General features: G+C 40.4%; 1 protein-coding gene across 2 annotated transcripts in view; it reads left to right on the top strand.

The window, feature by feature from the left end:
- Window positions 1-12,365, top strand: part of kif11 (kinesin family member 11) — a 44,291-nt gene extending 31,926 nt beyond the window's left edge. For both annotated transcript variants that reach the window (XM_072239338.1, XM_072239337.1), the window contains exons 15-23: window positions 292-499; window positions 611-783; window positions 2,417-2,542; window positions 3,240-3,517; window positions 6,401-6,680; window positions 7,013-7,235; window positions 8,469-8,626; window positions 10,002-10,106; window positions 11,858-12,365. In XM_072239338.1, the coding sequence (XP_072095439.1) occupies window positions 292-499; window positions 611-783; window positions 2,417-2,542; window positions 3,240-3,517; window positions 6,401-6,680; window positions 7,013-7,235; window positions 8,469-8,626; window positions 10,002-10,106; window positions 11,858-11,977 (1,671 nt within the window). In that variant the 3' untranslated portion in view covers window positions 11,978-12,365. The remainder of the gene's footprint in view (window positions 1-291; window positions 500-610; window positions 784-2,416; window positions 2,543-3,239; window positions 3,518-6,400; window positions 6,681-7,012; window positions 7,236-8,468; window positions 8,627-10,001; window positions 10,107-11,857) is intronic.
- The last annotated feature ends 7,435 nt before the right edge of the window (window positions 12,366-19,800 follow it).

Below are 19,800 nucleotides of genomic sequence, written 5' to 3'. Positions count from 1 at the left end.
TTGTTGTTTGATTTTAAAATCTTAAAAGATTATGTTTTATCAAATTGACACAGGCACTGGATTTCTGTCATTAAGTTTTATCTCAGGACTTGTCCCTTTTTGATCACCTACCCTCATATCATCTTTGGCTTATGTCAATCGTTTCTTTGTCTGATTTATAGTCTGGTTAAGCACTGAATCAAGGTAATGTGAAATGCCTTATAAGTACATGGAGTGTTTTTGTTCCCCACTTCACTTTCTTTTTCTCCCCCAGGTGTTTTTTATTATAATAAATTTGTTCACTTCTTTCAGTTGTTGCAGGTGGTTGAAGTGAGTACAAGAGATGTGTCTGGTCTTCATGATAAGCTTGACCGTAAAACCAACGTCGAATTTCATAACCATAGGGCACAGGAGGCCTTTCTAAATCAGATGAATGACCTGTTCACTGAAATGCAGACAAAAACTGACAAAGCCCGTGTTAGGCAGTGGGGAGTGCTAGATTGTTATGCAAAGTCAGTAGGTGAGTTTTGGATTTCAAATGTTTTTTTTTACTTAAATTCATAAGTGGCTGCTTCTTACAAAATAAATCTTCTGTCCTTCTTGGCTTAAGTATGTAAAAATTTTTTTTCAGGTGACCTCGTGGGTGCAAATGTCCGTGCAATAACTTCTGCCATGTCATCAACGGCTGCTGCATATTCAGCAATGAAGGATGTGATATCTTCGGAAGTATCACAAGGTCTTCAGGAGTTGTTAAAACAAGAGAGTATGACTGAGCAGTCACTAAATTCCATACAGAAGGCACTGGTAAGTTCCTACAAAGAGTGGAGGAAGGAAGTAGTAGTTACAATGTGTCAGAGTTTGTTTCACAATCCTCCCTTTAGTACTTTTTCTAAACCTCCTTTCCAGGACAGACTTTTCGTCCTGGAATGTCTGGGGAACTTTTGTTTCATTCAAATGCCTCCTCTACATGGGTCTGACAGCATTGGCTGACCATTCAATCATATCATCACGTAAAGTGTAGTTTTGGTTACACCCTCCTCCTTACTGAGGTTCCACAGATTGTTATGAGATAGTGATCAATGTCTGAGCCACCTATAGATGGGAGAGCACCAAATCACTGAGAGAAGGCAAGCATGTGATTTTGGTATAAAAAGAATGTCGGAGTTGCAGCCCTCTTTCCAATACCTTAAAAAGCAAACATGTATTTTTTTATTTTCCCCACTCACCTCACTGTTTAGAAAGTTTCAGGTGCCTGAAACTTGATCCTGTCCTTTTTGAACACTAAGTCGGGATTATCCAAGCATTGTATCCCTGCACATAATTAGATTTGTTACTATTATACAAATGTACTAAATGCAGTCTCTTTCAAGCCACTAGACCTAGAAAAAATAAAAATACACATTTGTTGAATAAGGAAGTTTGGCCAACTTTTCAGGCTGAGATTAGTTTACCAGGGCTTGTGGAAAGGAGTTATCATTTAAACATGCTGCTCTTGTTTCACTCTTCCAGTGAGTTGCAGAACATTCATAGCCATACATTGTTGGAAGTTTTTTTTTAAAAATCATTTCTTTTTTTCAGCTGTCTTTTCTTTTGTCTGAATATGAATTGTCTGTGCATTTTCCTCCCAAATGGAAACAAATACCATCTTTTCCTATGTTGGTTACAGTGACTGAATCTGTGTTATTTCAGGGCATATGCATAGTACTGTATTTGGACTGGAGAGTGCGAGAAAACCATGTTGGGAATGGCAAGAGGGAAGTGCAACAGGAGGGATGTGGGACAGGTGGCAGAGGAGGAGTGCCAGCGACAGAGGGAGGCACAGGTGCAGACACACCCAGCCTGAGATACCAGGCGGTGTTATTAGATTCCAAAAAACTGGTTTATTGATTATTACAGAATGTCTCTCTGATGCTTCCTGCTCCCTCCCCTTTCTCTTCCTATTTTTTCAACTAGAATTCCCCTCTCCCACTCTCAGTCCACCATAGAGATCCTATATCAGATGAGGTTGATCATCACCCATATGTTTTTGTGGCAGCAGGACAATGCAACACATAAAATTATTACAGTACTGTGCAAAAGTCTTTGGCACCCTAGATATAATGTGTTTTTATTCTCTAAGACTTTTGCTGAGTATGTAGTTTTGGTGTGTTTTGATTATAAATCAGTCGCTCTGCAGATTTGTCTGAATGGTCTTTTAAGAGAGCTTAGAAAAATAGAGGGCTATGCAGTTTCTAGAGCAGGTTACATGGTCGGCACAACATAATGGGCTGAAGGGCCTGTAATGTGCTGTCGATGTCTATGTTCTACTTATCTGAATCAACATGTTTTTGATCCTTTTTTATCTATGGTTAATTAGCATTTGGGGCTGGTAGATAATGGAGTTGTGATTACTGGTTTTATGGTTTATAAATGTTTTTAAGTCTCTCTTTGTTTTCAGGTTGACCACAAGCAAGGAATGGAAAAGAAGTTCAAGCAGAATTTAAAGCCCATGATTACCAGCATATTAGAACTGAACAATTGTCTCAAACTGAACTTTGAGACATATTCTGGAATGGCAAAGAAGGTGACTAATACTTTGTTCTGCATCTGTTTAATAAAATGAGATTTTCTCTTTCCTTTCATCTGTCTTCACTTCTCCCTAAAAAAAAAAGAAAGATATTTTTGCAGATACTGAAAGCTTACCATTTTGGAAATATTCTTGCTGCTAACACACCTGTCAAAGGAAATTTATTACCAATGTATGTATGTTACCATATACTACGTTGAAATTCACTTTCTTGCAGGAATTTATGGGAAAATAAAAGAAATACAATAGAATTTATGAAAAACTAAGCATTAAGGCTGACAAAAAACTAATGTGTAAAAATAAATAATACTAGAACATAAGTACTTAATATTAATGATCAATTATTTCAAAGGTTTCAAAGGTACATTTAATGTCAGAGAAATGTATAATATACATCCTGAAATGCTTTTTCTTCACAACCATCTACGAAAACAGAGGAGTGCCTCCAAAGAATGAATGACAGTTAAATGTTAGAACCCCAAAGTTACCCCCCATCTCGCCTCCCTCCCACGCGTAAGCAGCAGCAAAGCAATGATCCCCCTCCCCTTCCAGCAAAAAAAAGCATCGGCACCCACCACCAAAGACTCAAGAAACCAAAATGAAGCCAGATCATGCCACTGAGTTTGTTTATTTTATTTAATTTATTTATTTGCAGCAATGCTGCTTCTTACTGTGCTGTTACTTCATGTTTCAGATGGAAGTTATGAAAATGGAAACCAATGCATTTTTTAGTCAACACAGCAAAAGACTTAAGCAAATGCAAGAGAGCACTTGCAGTGCTCTGGGTGTAATCCAAAATGAGAATGAGGAACTGAGGAAAGAACTACAAAAATCACAGGAAGACATGATTTCAAATCTACAAACACAGTTTGATCTGTTAGTTCATCAAACTCAGAAGAGTTTTAATAGTCTTCTAACTCAGAATGGAAACGTACAACATTCATTGAATACGCTTCAGGAAAATGTGCATTTGTAAGTACCTGGGTTGTACTAATCACTGTTCAGTATTTCATTATTATCAACCTTGTAAAAATGCACAAGTTTCATACTTTGTTTTGATTCTGACAGCAGCTTTCATGCCTGTTTTAAATGCTGGAAATTCTCAAATTTCTTTAGAGTTTTACTCTTTAATAATTTGAAGCACAGTTCCTCACTGATGCTCAACACTGGCACACTTCGGTGTGTGCTTAGTTCACTGCTCTACTTCCTTTATACCTCTGACTGTGTGGCTAGGTGTAGCTCAAATACCATCTATAAATTTGCTGATGATTGTCCCACCTCACTATCAGGTATGGGTAAGCGTGCCCGATGAGGGTCACCAGCTGGGGAAAAAAACAGACGGTAAACCGCAACAGCACGTTAGTACAAGGGGGTTTTATTTAGTGCCAGGAGGAAAAAGTTGCTGAAAAGTTGTGAAGAAAAAAAATATTTAGAGGTACACAAATGAAAAACAACATGCATGTACAAACATGTACAAATATACAGAGGCTTTCTCCAAGACACACTTTGTCTTTAACTTTCCAATTTAACTATTCACCGACCAACAGCTCTGACCTCCACACCTCCAAGTGGTCACCAGTCCCGTGACTGAGCAAGAGACGATAGGTGTGCTGCTCTCTGGGTGTTGATGTATGCTGGGCCAGCTGTGCTGTGACTAGTCCATTGGAGGGCTCGTGTTCTTAGTCCCAGGTACGAACACCCCCCAGCAAGACCTGCACCAGCTGCTTGAGGATGATGAATTCCCCAGTCAGGAGAGGGAGGAGTCAACATGCCCACTCCTCCAGGGGCCTCCTGGCCAGCCATTCGAACCACAGGAGACGATTCTCAGTACCTTCTCCCCCTTGGAAGGCTGGCATCTTGGTTTCTGACTGGTAGGTGAAATATCCACGTCTTGGCTCAGATGAAAGAGAGGGTGCAGGCACCGGTTGCTGGAAAGGCACCTGCGATGTCTGTGATGGCTGGTCCTGCATACCTGGAGGCCCAGATAACAGCGCCGGCGTGCTCTCCAAGGTGACTGGAGACACTACGAACCTTGGAGTTCCCAATGCACTGGGTGCTCCCGGGTCAACACTTGTCTCTGGTGCTGGAGTCCTGCACAGGCTGGTTCGTAGCTCTCCGAACACCAAAAGAAGTTTTCTTTCTCCCCTGGGCCTGCTGTGTGGAGACTTTGCCTTCTAGTCAGAACCCAAGATACTAGCCTTCCAACAGGGAGAAGATATCGAGAATTATCTGCTGTGGTTCGAACGGCTGGCCAAGACTTGTGGGGGAGGCCCCTGGAGGTGTGGGCATGTTGCCTACTCAGCCACAGATGAGGATAGGTCCAGCTGTTATCCTGAGCTGAAGGAGGTGAACCTGGCAAAATTCAACATATCGTTGGAGACTTATTGACTGAGGTTGCGGGGGAGGTCTGTGCCAGCTGATGAGGCCAGGCGTCCATAGCAAGGAAGAAATGGGGGAATTCATCATCCTCAAGCTGCTGGTGCAGGTCTCGCTGGGGAGTGTTCGTACCTGGGACCAAGAACACGAGCCCTCCAATGGACTGGTCGCGGCACAGCTGGCCCAGCATACATCAACACCCAGAGAGGAACACCCCTATTGTCTCTTGCTCAGTCACGGGACTGGTGACCACTTGGAGGTGTGGAGGTCAGAGGTGATGGTCAGTGAATAGTTAAATTGGAGGGTTAAAGACAAAGTGTGTCTTGGAGAAAGCCTCTGTAGTTTTGTACATAGATGTTATTTTTCATTTCTGTACTTGTGAAGGAAAAAAAATGTACAACTTTTGCTTTTTTTTTTCCCCGGCACTAAATACAACCCCTTTGCACTAACATGATTTTGCAGTTTACCATCTGTGTTTTTTTTCCCAACTGGTGGCCCTCCTCGGGCTTGCTCACACCTGATAGCGAGGTGTGACAGTGATACATCATTGTTGGTAGAATCTCAGATGGAGACGAGTAGGCGTACAGGAGCAAGATAAACTTGCTAGTTGAAGGGTGTCACAGCAAGAATCTTGCACTCAATGTCAGTAAGACGAAAGAGCTGATTGTGGACTTTGGGAAGCGTAGGACGTGGGAACGTGAACCAGTCGTCATAGAGGGATCAGAAGTGGAGAGAGTGAGTAATTTCAAGCTGCTAGGTGTCAAGATTTCTAAGGATCTAACCTGGTCCCAACGTATCGATGCAGCTATAAAAGAAGGTAAGACAGCAGCTGCATTTCATTTGGAGCTTGAAGAGATTTGGTTTGTCAACTAAAACACTCAAACTTCTATAGATGTACCGTGGAAAGCATTCTGACAGGCTGCAACACTGCCTGGTATGGGGAGGTGGGGGGAGGTGTGTGGGCTACTGCACAGGACAGAAAGAAGCTACAGAAGGTTGTGAAATTAGTCAGCTCCATCTTGAGTACTAGCCTCCATAGTACCGAAAATGCCATTAAGGAGTGGTGCCTCAGAAAGGTGACGTCCATTATTAAGGACCCTCATCAGCCAGGGCATGCCCTCTTTTCACTGTTACCATCAGGTAGGAGGTACAGAAGCCTGAAGGCACACACTCAGTGATTCAGGAACAGCATCTTCCCCTCTGCCATACAATTCTTAAACAGACACAGAACTTGTGAACACGACCTCACTTTTTTTAATATATTATTTCTATTTTTGCACCTTAATCTATTCAATATACATATATATACATGTTTGTTTATCTTTCTATTTTATTATGTATTGCATTGAACTGCCGCTGCTAAGTTAACAAATTTCACAACACATGCCAGTGATAATAAACCTGATTCTGATTCATTTGCCTTTACCATTTGGCTTACAACAAAACTTACTTTTTAAAATCATCTGTTTTATTTTCTAGTCAATCTGCAGATGTTATGGATGGTGCTACTTCTCAACAAGAGAATCTTGTCACTTCTTTAGATGGTTTTGCAAATGAAATCAAAAATGCGTCCTGTGAGGGGATAACAACTGCAGATAAGTTGAATGTTGAGTGCCAGCAGCTTGGCTGTAACATGCAAGTCCTTCACCAGGAAAGCAGCCAGTGGTGTGAATCAACAGAGGGCACTGTTGACACGTTAAGTCAGGATCAAGAATCTTTCTTTGATGTTAACAAAAGGCAGCTAAGGAACTTGGTACAGGTAGGTGTTTATGCTGTGATTCCTTCCTGGCCTGCTTCACTGTGTCCAATCTCAAAAATCATCCCAATTCCCTCTTATTAAAGGTTGTATTTTGGAATGAAATTTTAAATAAAATATGTACTTTTAAGGTATTGACAATTAGAATGAGATTAATAAGAAAATATACCTTTTTTTCATAATCTAAGAATCTGAATTTTACAATAGCTTTGATCTGCTATTCAATATTTTATTGTAACTAAACTTGTAAGGAATGGGTTGACATTACTCTGAAATTGACCTATTCTTGACTATTGCAAACAAGTCAAAATATATTGTGGTCTTCTTTTGCACAGACTATGAATGAGAATTGTGACCCCCATGTCACCAAGATCACAGAAGAGTTGAAAGGACAGTGTGATGCAGAGGAGTCAATACTCTCCACCATACTTCAACAAGTTAACGATGATAAAGGGGAAATGACACAATGCTTAAAAGAGTTGACTGAACTAGAACGGGCAGGATTAGAACATGTTTCTAACTTTTTAAAAGATGAGCTCCGACAGGACATTCCCACAGGTGAGATTAAATTCCTTTACTCAGTAAATTATTTTAAACTGTTAAGAGTGGTGGAGGAGAAAGTGTCTTCAATGAACGAAATTTTTGATAAAACTTAAGTTCCTGCAATTTTAAAGGGAATAAAATGGAAAATGCTGAAAACATTTATTAGGGTAGGCAGTATCTGTGGAATGTGGAAAGAGTTGAAGTTTCAGGTTCACCACCCTTTGTAGCTAAATTATCCTCTCTAGCCATCATCATACTAATAAAATATTTTGTTTAGAATTGTGCTGATTATCTGTGAAAGTAACTTGCTGGAACAACTTTTCTCAACTGAATATTATTTATATTGCTGTACATGGGAGTTAAAAAATTTGGAGGTCACTGAATTGCTGATAGTCTAGAAATGATAAAATCTTGCAAATATACGATGCCTCATCTTTGTATTAAGTACCTTGAATACAATAACTTTAATTAGCACAATGGGCTCATGAATGTTTGAGACGAACGTCCGGTTGGACTGCTCACAGTGACTTTGGCAGAGGAGAACTTCCTGTTTTATGGTTTTACTTCGTATTTTACAATCTTTTATATTTGGCTTTTTAAAATTTAAAGCCAGCTACCCCTGACAAAGTAGTACTATACTGGAATAGATCCTTGATTTATAGATTGCAAAGCTGTCATTGTTTGCCTTGGGTTTTATTATACCAGTGCTGTTCTGCAACAGAGCAGTAGTCCCTAGGCTTAATGAAAAAGAAACTAGTTGTGTAGCCATTTCTTCTGACAATGTGTCTTAGAATACTGGAAGTACATCAGGCTCAGTACATCAGTGCATAGAATCATGCTGCACTGAGATAACTGGTTGGGATTATCTGCTGCCCTGGGAACTGTTTCTTCTCAAGACCATTGCACCAACTGGGGCATAGGCTGCCAACAGCTGCTTGCCTGAATCTTCAATCCTGGGCAGACTTTCAAGATGTCCCCGCGCATAACCAGTCATCGATCCCTTCTCTCCCAGGGATGAGGTCTCAGGAGCTTCTGTTGGTGTTGCTTTGGCTCTGGGTTTTTACGGGATGGGGTTGATGGCCCTGAGCCCAATTCCCCCTCCCCCCTTTCTTAGCCGGGCATGGGACCGTCCATGGGGGAAATCTTGGGAACTGTTTGGCAATAAGTAATAGTGGGTGGGGTGGTACCATTTCATTGAGGCAGACCAGGTATGATTCTGCCCTGGTGACAGTTGCTTTTTAATTTGAGGTACCACTCCAAAGCGGAGAAACTATCCATATCCACACGCCATCTCCAGAACAGAGCCACGCGATGTCTTAATTGCTCAGCACAAGATCCAACAGCAGGAACTGCAGGGTTCTCTGGCTGCTGCCATGTCTATCCAAGAGGAAACCATTCCTGAGCAGGTAAGGTGTCATTATAAAATGGCTTTTTGAAAGCACTAGCTCAGTCACTTACAGCATATTGTGATTAGCGATAAGTTAAGAACAAAATTCTTGGTTAGTTTGCACTGATGTAATAAGAGCAATGGTCTGATGGCATGTGGGTGTGGTCCCAATTTGTGGCTCTATAATTTGGTCTTGATCTCACTGAATTAGATCCTCTTTTTGCTTTTTCTGCATTGAGTAATCTTTCTATTATCTCTGATTATAAGTCCATAAGATATAGGAGCAGAAGTAGGCCATTCAGCCCATCGAGTCTGCTCCACCATTCAATCATGGGCTGATCCAATTCTTCCAGTCTTCCCCACTCCTCTGCCTTAAATACATCCAGTGATTTGGCCTCCACAGCCGCTCGTGGTAACAAATTCAACAGATTTACCACCCTCTGACTAAAGTAATTTCTCTGCATCTCAGTTCTAAATGGACGCCCTTCAATCCTGAAATCATGCCCTCTTGTCCTAGAATCCCCTACCATGGGAAATAAATTTGCCATATCTAATCTGTTCCGGCCTTTTAACATTTGGAATGTTTCTATGAGATCCCTCCTCATAGATCCCTCCCTTTTGATCAAGTAGCTATCGTAGTCCAGTCTTTATCAAATATAGAAATAGAGGCCAGACACTGTCTTTATCTAATGTAGGAATAGAAACAGAGCTAGAGTTCCACAATGTCTTCCCTCCTCCCCAAAATAATTGAATGGAAATTGGATGCAGGGGGTTATTTAATGCTCCAGACTGTTACAGTCTCTGCAATTTTTTTAGGTACTTGGCCCCATATAATTACTTTGATGACCTTTATCTTTTCTATGTAGTCCAGTCATTAGATTAGGTTAGCCCTGTTTGCCACCTCAGCAGTATTTCAGGCCGAGAGAAAATAAAGAATTTCTGTACCTCTGTTCATTTATAGAAAGATTCAATCCTTTTGATTTTTCCACTCCAATTACTGCAAAAAAATTTTTAACTGTCCTCGCAATAAATTTAGTGGCTGAAATCCAACTTCCATTCCATTGTACCTCTACATGGTGATGACAGCTCGCCTGAAGACATACTTAAACAAAATATTTTTATTTGTTTTCAATTGTTGTGTCCTTGAACAAATAGAAAGGTAAATTACAATTTTATTTAAAATTGGATTTAACTGATATTGTGTGGACCTTGGTTCAGTCGGTGTTTCCTGTGCCACATAATGTTAGGTGGAGGTAGAGCTGTATTTAAGAATTGGCCTTTTTTCTAAGCAGGCGTAGTTTGGAAGTGCTTTAGTGTATACGTTTTTTTAAAAAATTGCCACAAATTTTAATGTTTAGATTTTAATTTGGATATCATATTGTGGTTAATTTCAGGACACTGTGGAAAATGAACAAATGAGCACAAGTTATGAAAGCTCTGCCAGTGAGAAGCTGAGTAGTGAGGATTTCTGCCATGGTGGTGGTGCCCCTTTCTTCCAGGTAATCTGTTCAACTTGTTACTGGCTTCATTTTCTTTTTTAAGAAAAAGTAACAGGACCAGCCCATTTGTCTCTTATAGGTTGCTGTATCATTCAGTAATACCTTAGTTGTGTCAGATGCTGAACTACACCTTATTGTGCCATCTTGTGAGCCCTCAATATCTAAAACCGATCTGACCTCCTCTCTATTTTCTGATAGTGTTCTGTACATAAGTTAATCTTGTGTTTTGAATGAAGAAATGTGGCTGATCTCTAACTGTGAGACTGACCCTCTGAGATGTGGTCTTTCCACCTAAGGGGATTATTGTCTAGTAAATATCCTGTTATACCCATTTAAAAAATAATCTTAGTTTCAGGCTGAGGTCCTCATAAATTTAAGGGATATTGGCTTACTCTACACAATTATTCGACAAATGTTTCCCAAGAATCAGTCCAATTAATCTTCTAATGCAGGTATATCCCTCAATAAGGAAAACTCAAACGCATCGCTCAATGTGTAGTCTCACTAACATTTGACTCCTATTTTGCATCTTCCTTGCAGTTTGTACGGAAATTTACAGTTGATGCACTCATCTAAGCTAACGATATGAAATTTTATGGCCAAAAATGATCAACGCCCTGCCAAATTAAATTATCTATTTCTCCCTTCTGGATACTGACCATTTTTACTAATTGAAAATTTGTTTATATTTTTCTGCCTTGCCCCACCCATGCATATACTCTAATTGTAATATCCTCTCAGGTGGCACTTTGACTGCAGTTTGGAAATTCAGATCCAAATACATTACATCAATCTCAATTACACCCCACCCCCGTCTATTTCAGAAATGTCAAACTGAATTTATTGTCATGAGCATTGGTGCAATGAAAATCTTACTTGCAGCGGTATCACAGGCACATAGCATCATATAAGCAGCATTCACAAGGAAAAGAAGCAACCCAATTAGAACACAAAAAAAGTCAATTTTAGTGCAAAATGGTCACAGTGTTACTAGCCTGTACCAATCAGCATTTGCCAGTTGGTTCAGTGGTAGCTGTAATGATTGCCTGGAAAGTGGGGATCTTTGGATATTGCCACCTGAAGCATGTAGCTATATAATAGCAAATTCTTTGGATTTTTGAAATAAAATATTCAAGTTAATAGTCCAAAGCATCCTGCCCCTAATAAAAATAATACCAGCAAATAATGTTTTCCTAACTGTGTATTTGAGACTATCTTGTCAATTGTTCCCTTTTTCTAGCAAATTCTAGAAAGTTGGAAAGAATTCGCTACTTAAGATCCAAAGAATGGGTCATTAGTCATGGGATCTGTTGCCCTCAGTCCTTTTCAATTTTTGTAGAAATATATCTTGGATAATTTCTCCACTGCAGATGATTGAGTTTACTACAATTAATTCCTCTTTCTTTGTAGATAGTTGGTTCCCAACTATTTCTGAAAAGTCCTTTCTCTTCAGCTGAAAGGACATAATGTACCTGTTTAATATCTCTTTTTCTTGGTTACAGTTTAAGCTCATCTTTTCATTTTGCATATCCATAGATGCTCTTCATAACATGGATTGATTTAATGCCTGGTATTTAATTACACTCATCCTGCCTTAATGCTGTATATTAATGAGACTCTGGCCACTAACTAGAAAGAAGCAAAGTTATCTTAATTTTTGTAGTAAATTGAACATCTCGTTATTTTAAAATCAAAGCATTTTTCTCTGTGTACAGCAAATTAATAATTGTATTTATTTTCTCCTTTTGTAGCACAAGAAAGGCCACAAAAAAGACAAGGAAAACAAACATACTGCTAATGTTGACCAGTCAAAGTCCGTGGAGGACAATTCAATAGCAAAATCTAAATTACCACTTCGGGTGCATAATTAATATTGCTACATTTCTGTCATTTTAACTGTGTCTACAAATCAGGATTTGTTTTGTTCTTTTGGATTTTGCTATTTTGTTTTTCAATGCTTTGAAATACTAATTTCTCTGTATACTGTATCACTCAGTCCTTGCCTCATTGTTGTTCATTCAATCAATAAAATTTTCTTTTAATGTTCTTTTCTGTTTCAGCAATCTTCCTGCTCTCTGTCCCAATACAACTTCTGGGTTGTTTAATTTTGTATCTGAATACCAATTTTTTTTTTTTTTTGGGTATGTACTTGAAGAAATAAATGCTCGAATATTCAAACAATCTCCTGTGTAAATGCAATCGACTATGTGTGGTGAAATTTCACTGTCATAGGTGTAATTTTTAAACAAAAATAAAGTAACAGGACTAGAGCGTCATTGTCTATAACTCTATTCCGCACCTCTGCCAAAAGGAGAAGGACCATGCAAAGGAGCACGGCAGCCTCGTTCAGCAACTAAACCGATTTCGAGGGGAGCAGACACAAAATGTTGCAGGAACTCAGAAGGCCAGGCAACATCTGTGGAAAAGAGTAAACAGCTGACGTTTGGGACCAAGACCCTTCATCAGGACTGGGGGGAAGAAAAAGATGAGGAGTCAGAGTAAGAAAGTGGGTGGGTAGGGGTAGGAAGGAAGAACCACAAGGTGATAAATGAAAACTGGGTGGGGTGAAGTAAAGAGCTGGGAAGTTGGTGGAAGAGATACAGGGCTGCAGAACGGGTAATCTAATAGGAGAGAACAGAAGGCCATGGAAGAAAAGGAAGGGGGAGAAACACCAGAGGGAGGTGTTGGGCAAGTAAGGAGATATGGTGAGACAGGGAAATGGGATTGGGGAATGGTTGGGGGGGGGGGAATTACCGAAGTTTGAGAAATCGATGTTCATGCCATCAACTTGGAGGTGACCCAGATGAAACATGAGGTGTTTCTCCTCCAACCTGAGTGTGGCCTCATCGTGGCAGTAGAAGAGACCATAGACTGACATATCAGAATGGAAATGAGTGGGCACTGGATGATCCTGCTTTTTTGGCAGATGGAGCAAAGGTGCTCAGGAAGCAGTCTCCTAGTCTATGTCGGGTTTCACCGATATACAGGAGGCCAGATCATGAGCACCAGACACAGTAGATAACCCCAGCAGCCTCACAGGTAAAGTGTTTCCTCACAAGGAAGGACAGTTTGGGGCCCAAAATGATAATGAGGGAGGAGGTGTAGCACTTGTTCCACTTGCAAGAATAACTACCAGCAGGGAGATCAGTGGGGAGGGATGAATGGACAAGGGAGTAGCGCAGGGAGCAATTCCCTGCAGAAAGTGGGGGGAGGGAAAGATGTGCTTGGTGGTGGGATCCCACTGAAGATAGCAGAAGTCATGAAAAATTATGTGCTGGATGTGGAGGCTCGTGGGGTTATAGGTGACGACAAAAGGAACCTTATTCCTGGTGTGAGAGGATGGGGAGAGGGCAGATGTGTGTAAAATGGAAGAGATGTGGGTGAGGGCAGTGTTGATCATGGAGGAAGGGAAGCCCCTTTGAAGGACATCTCTGTTCTGGAATGAAAAGCCTCAACCTGAGAGCAGATGTGGTGGAGACAGAAGAACTGAGAGAAGGGGATGGCATTTTTTACAACTGACAGGGTGGGAAGGGGTATAGTCCAGATAGCTGTGAGAGTCTGTGGGTTTATAAAATGTGTCAGTAGACAAACTGTCTCCAGAGATCAAGAAAGGGGAGAGGTGTGTTGGAAATGGATCAAGTGGAAGTTGGTTGATGAAATTGATGAGCCCAGCATAGGTGCAGGAAGCAGCACCAATGCAGTAGTTGATGTATCATAGGAAGAGTTGGGGAGTGATGCCAGTGTAGGCTTGGAACACAGATTGTTCCACATAGCCAATGAACAGGCAGGTGTTGCTAGGATCCATGCGAGTGCCCATGGCATGAAAGAAGTGGGAGGAGCCAAAGGAGAAACTGTTCAGGGTGAGGGCCAGTTCTGCCGGGTGGAGGAGAGTGTCGTGGAGGGGAATTTGTTTGAGGGGGAATCTTTTACCCTTGTATATTGGTAAATACCTGGAATACACTGCCACACAGAGTTGGAATCAGTTTCTGACAGCATTTAAGAGGTGTACTGATGAACAGCTAAATCACTGAGGCATTGAAGACTATGGGGCAAATGCTGGAAAGTGGGATTAACATGAATGGGTACCCAAAGGTCATGGTGGGCTGAATGGCTTGTATTCATGCCCTGACTCTGTCCACGTTGTGGCACTGTGCAAGAAGAGCAATGGGGTTTGGGAGGTACCAGAGAAGCTGGAAAAGTCCTCCTTGGAGTGGAAAAATTTAAAGGAAATGTTGTTTAAGACCAAGTTATGAGAAACTTGTTGAAAGCAAATATTAGTAACATGAAGACAGCAGATTTAAAGTAATTGACAACAGAGTCAGTGAATTTGATCTGAATATTTTTAATGTGTTGTAATTTATTGGTAATTATACTAAAATATGGTGGAAATATTAGTAACTTAAGGGGAATTGGATGAATACTTGGAAAAAAAGTTAATATCCTAGGAAAAGAGAAGAATGGGATTTATTGATTTTTTTCAGCTAACTGGGACAAAGATGTATCTGCCTCCAATAACATTCAATAATTTCATTTACACCAAGGAAGTAGGTATTCATCATCATCACTATGTGCCGTGTTGTATGACGTGGGCGATCATTATCTATTACCATAATTTTCTTGGCATTTTTTTGTCTACAGAATTGGTTTTCCATTATTGCTTTATTCTGGCCAGTGTCTTTACAAACCGAGTGACCCTAGCCATTATCAATATTCCTCGGAGATTATCTGCCTGTCGTCAGTGGTCACATAACCAGGACCTGATATATGCACAAGCTGCTATACGACCATCCACCACCTGCTCCCATGTTTTCACTGACCCTAGTAACGGAGGGGTGGGAGAGAAGGAGTCAAGCAGGTGCTACACTTTGCTCAAGAATGACCTGCAGGCAGCGGAGGGAATGAGCGCCTTACACCTCTTTTCATAGAGACTCAGTCTTCACCCCGCCACCCAATGGGTATTAGAAAGGTGAATTAGGACATAATTCTAGATGGCACTGCTTCAGCTATTATACTTTATGGCCGCCAAACAATTGATACTAGAACTTTACAATCATCACAGCGATATTTGATTCTGCGCTTCGTGCTCCCTGGAGCACAAATCGATAATAAATATTAAAAATTTAAATTATAAATCATAAATAGAAAATAGAAAAGGGAAAGTAAGGTAGTGCAAAAAAAAAACGAGAGGCAGGTCCGGATACTTGGAGGGTACGGCCCAGATCCGGGTCAGGATCCGTTCAGCAGCACACATCAAAGTGATGTGTGTTGCTTGAATTTCCAGCATCTGCAGAATTTCTCGTGTTTTCGTTCAGCAGTCTTATCACAGTTGGAAAGAAACTGTTCCCAAATCTGGCCGTACGAGTCTTCAAGCTCCTGAGCCTTCTTCCGGAGGGAAGAGGGACGTGTGTTGGCTGGGTGGGTCGTATCCTTGATTTTCCTGGCACCACTGCTCCGACAGCATGCGGTGTAAAGTGAGTCCAAGGACGAAAGATTAGCGCTAATAATTTTGCCTGAAAGCGGAAAGATACATTTAGTGGTCAACAAATCTTAACAATTGAAAAAGATTGTCTCAAACTATATATCTGTATGGGATACATATTCCTATTTTCTATGAATGCGGCATCTATGTAGGGTTGGGTCATTTCATGTTCTTTTCACTTCCGTTAGTTATCCAACCGCCCCCCCCCCCGGGATTCTTGAATACTTTTCCATTAATTTCATGCTTTCCTCATTCCAAGCTCTTATGAGATTCTAGTTCACGAATTTCCAAACTTCAGTTAAATTTCCCGAGAGTGTGTGTCCCGAAGTTTCAGCACTTTATGGTACATCTGAATAAAGCACTCTGTGACTGAGACTCTAGTCCTTTCACGTTTGTTTGCCGATCTTGACTTGTTTTTCGGTGTTTCCAGTTTATAGTGACAGCCCTGCAGTGCCGTTGGCTTTTGCTGACATCGGTCAATCTATATAGACTATCTTTCAGGACTAATCAAGCCGCAGTTTACAGATTGCACGCAGCTCTTTCTCAGTTCATTTGCAGCTCCCGGAGATTCACGGTAAATGCTGGAATTTCAATTTCATTAGCTTTGTCAGGATTCTTACATTCAAACCACTTTATCCTCTGAATTTAGCCCCACCTGCTGGTGTGTATCTGCCATAAGATCCTGCAATGTTTACGTTGTCTACGTACCACGATATCAGATTGTGGAGAATATGGATGGTATGCTTTTAAACTCAATGCAAGACACATGGTCTGTATAATGTAACACTACCAGCACACTTATTATTTAGGGTAATCGTGACATTGTACAGTACTTCTACACATAGTGGCCACTTTATTAGGTACAGGAGTGGAACCTGGCGTGGTCTTCGCCTGCTGTAGCCCATCCACTTCAAGGTTCGACATGTTATGCATTCGGAGATGCTCTTCTGAACATACTGTTGTAACGCGTGGTTATTTAATTTACCGTCGCCTTCCTGTCGGCTTGAACCAGTCTGGCCATTCTCCTCTGATCTCTCGCATTAACAAGGTGTTTTCACCCTTAGAACTGCTCCTCACTGGAGTTTTTTTTTGCTTCCATTCTCTGTAATCTCTAGAGACTGTTGTGCGTGAAAATCCCAGGAGATCAGCAGTTTATTAGATACTCAGACCACCCTGTCTGGCGCCAAATATCATTCCACGGTCAAAATCACATTCCTTCCTCATTCTGATGTTTGGTCTAAAATAACAACTGAACACCTTGATCTCTGAAGTGAACCTCTGTATGCTTTAATTCAATGAGTTGCTGCCACTTCGGCTGTCAGATATTTGCATTAACGTTTGTACCCAATAACGTAGCCACTGGGTGAATATTTAAATATATAGTTTTAAAAACTTAAGTTTTAGACCAGATCATGAAAATTCCACCCTTTGCTAAAGATGGCACTGTACTTAATTTTCAAAACAATGAATATGAAATGTGCAATTTCACCAAGTCTGAAATTTTGTCAGAAACGTATGAAATTTCACTGTCTAAAATCTGAATTTTCACCAAGTGAAACAAATTTTCTGCTTATTATTGACTTTGAGTTGAGGAAAAACAACCTAAAGGCAATAAAGTTATGCCAGACAGCCAACCGACTTGGCTTTGTTAATTTAGTGGAATGTCATTCATGCTCAACGTTGTAATTGTAACAGAGATTTTGCTAAGAATATATAAAAGTGGCTGCGATTGTAGATCCAGTAACACAAAACCAGGCAAGTAAAAAAGTAAATTGCAATCTCCACATATTGTTAAATATACTATTGACCGATGCCACACGTAAGAGACTGGTAAACTGAATTTAGTTCTTATGGGAGTTGTTGTAATGTAACATATTCTGCAAATGAGAAGATACAATTGAGGAAAAAGAAACAAAATAAACACTTTGTGTTAAAGAACAATGAATACAATCATTCTGAAAAATCGGCGTGCAAAATGTAAGCAACTTTAAATAATAAATGTTAAAATTGTTTTTGATTTTAAATTATCCACCTGAGTCAGCCTCCCGTTCCACTGGGTGAAGGTAAAATCATAGAGTATTTATATATTTGCTCGAAACATTGCCGCCACCGAGACAGACGCCACCCACGCGATTTCCTTGCTCGGATCCCTGATTAACTCATCGATCTGTTATTTGCAAATATTAGTTCTTTGTATTTTATCTCTCCAAATTAAACGTTTATTTTTCTCCTCTCTTTTGACAGCTTCGTGCTGTCTGATAGCCTTTGTCTTCGTTTTGTCAAATACAATGTTTATCAATCTGTTCATTAGATAATAATTGTACTGTCGCGGAAGGAGCTGGATGAATTTCGGATACTGCAGTATTCGCTCGTCTGTAACTACTTTTTGAGACCCAGATAGATCAAAGCAGGAACACGAAATAAACCTTTATTCCTTAAACCGCTCAGCCGAAAAACAGTGCAACCAGAGGCCGACTATTCTGAGGGATAATGTACCTCTATCGGCCAATTCAGTCCATCTTTCGATTAATTTCCAAATTGTTCTGAAGAAGAATATAAGTAGTGGTAATAAAGCCACGGAGGGTTCTGCATTTCGTACTTAAAATGATTCAGTCGGTATTAACAAATGCCAATCAATTTCACCCTTGAGGGCTCTATTTAGTACTTAATTAATTAGGGATTTATTTTAATAGCCTCTTTTGAAATGGAATGTAATGTTTCACAATGGACGCCAGTAGCTTAGATCTTCGATTATTCGTGATGCATTAGTTTATGAAACATATTGAAGTGATGCTACTTCAAATAATTAGCCATTGTTACACAGATAAAGTGTGCAAACTGACCGCTCTGTGTAAGGTGCAACTGGCATCGGACTTGGACGAAATACAATTAAGCATTCTTGTTCAGAAGTATATTTTTCTCCCAGGTATTTCAGACGAGTTGATGCTAGATGTACTTCAATGTGTTTAAAATATACCTACTCTACAGTTCACTGATGATGGTCATTAAGTACTGTACACGCTTAAAGGAACATTATGCATTATTGGGACGTCCTTTCAGCTACAAATGTAACATTCCAAGTATTTAAAATTCAAGAGGAATTCTAACGATTACACTGAAGTGCAGCGGGGTCTTTTACATAAAACCAGCAAAACTGCACTGCAGTCGTTTCTGTGATTAATTCATAGAGTGTTGACGTCTTGAATGGTTAACAAGTTATGGGTTATTATTTCTTCGGGAACGCTTATGAATGTTCATTTTCGTTTCCAGTCTTCCAACTCTGTCCGCAATGTATTAAATCAAGAGTATATACGACGATCTCGTATGTATCCTATAGAAATCTATAGTCCAAAACTCGAGTTCACTTTAGGTTTTTAATTAGAACAACAATTCAAATGTAAAGAATTTATTTGCTTATGCGTTTTGAAGGTCAACTACACTTGCATTTTGATAGAAATCCAATGACTTGACTCTGGTCACGGGAACAGGCCGCTCGGCCCATCGGGTCCGTGCTGATCATCAAATACCCGGTTTCGTTACTCTTACACCCGTTCCATTTTATTCTCACCATTTTACCGCCACGAAGTCACCCGATAGTCTTCGTTCAATCAATCGCCTCAAGCCGGAAAGCATCACAAGAACGCAAGCCGCAGCAATTCGGTCTTGGAAGTCCGCTCACCGGTCACTCCTGATAGTACTTGTAAACAACAGGAATTCTGCAGATGCTGGAAATTCAAGCAACACACATCAAAGTTGCTGGTGAACGCAGCAGGCCAGGCAGCATCTCTAGGAGAGGTACAGTCGACGTTTCAGGCCCAGACCCTTCGTCAGGACTAACTGAAGGGTCCTGTACTTGTACTCGTTCTTGTTACGATAGAGTTTTGTGGATTCGTGCCCTGGAAAGATCTATCTTCACCGCTGTTCTTGGCAGTAAGCATTAATCCGAACACCCAGATGTTGTCATGTCTCAGAACGTTGAGTGGGGCTTGTGAACTTTCTACAAACAGTATTTACTGTAACAATAGTACCTCAGTGAGAATAAGTCAGGAATCTACATGGATCTATTAGGTTTTAAACAAATCATTTTGGATTGACGTTTATATTGATAGGTTTGCGTGAATGTTTGGTTTGGCAAAATACTTCATGAAGTAAGTACTCCAAAGTCTTTTTTGTAAGAGTGCTGAAACCTGATTAAGTGTTGACAATGTATAACCG

This window comes from Mobula birostris, chromosome 21 (assembly GCF_030028105.1).
Source record: "Mobula birostris isolate sMobBir1 chromosome 21, sMobBir1.hap1, whole genome shotgun sequence".
Classification (NCBI taxonomy): Eukaryota; Metazoa; Chordata; class Chondrichthyes; order Myliobatiformes; family Myliobatidae; genus Mobula; species Mobula birostris.
The sequence above is the reverse complement of the archived record's forward strand: the minus strand, read 5'-3'. Positions and strand labels throughout refer to the sequence as shown.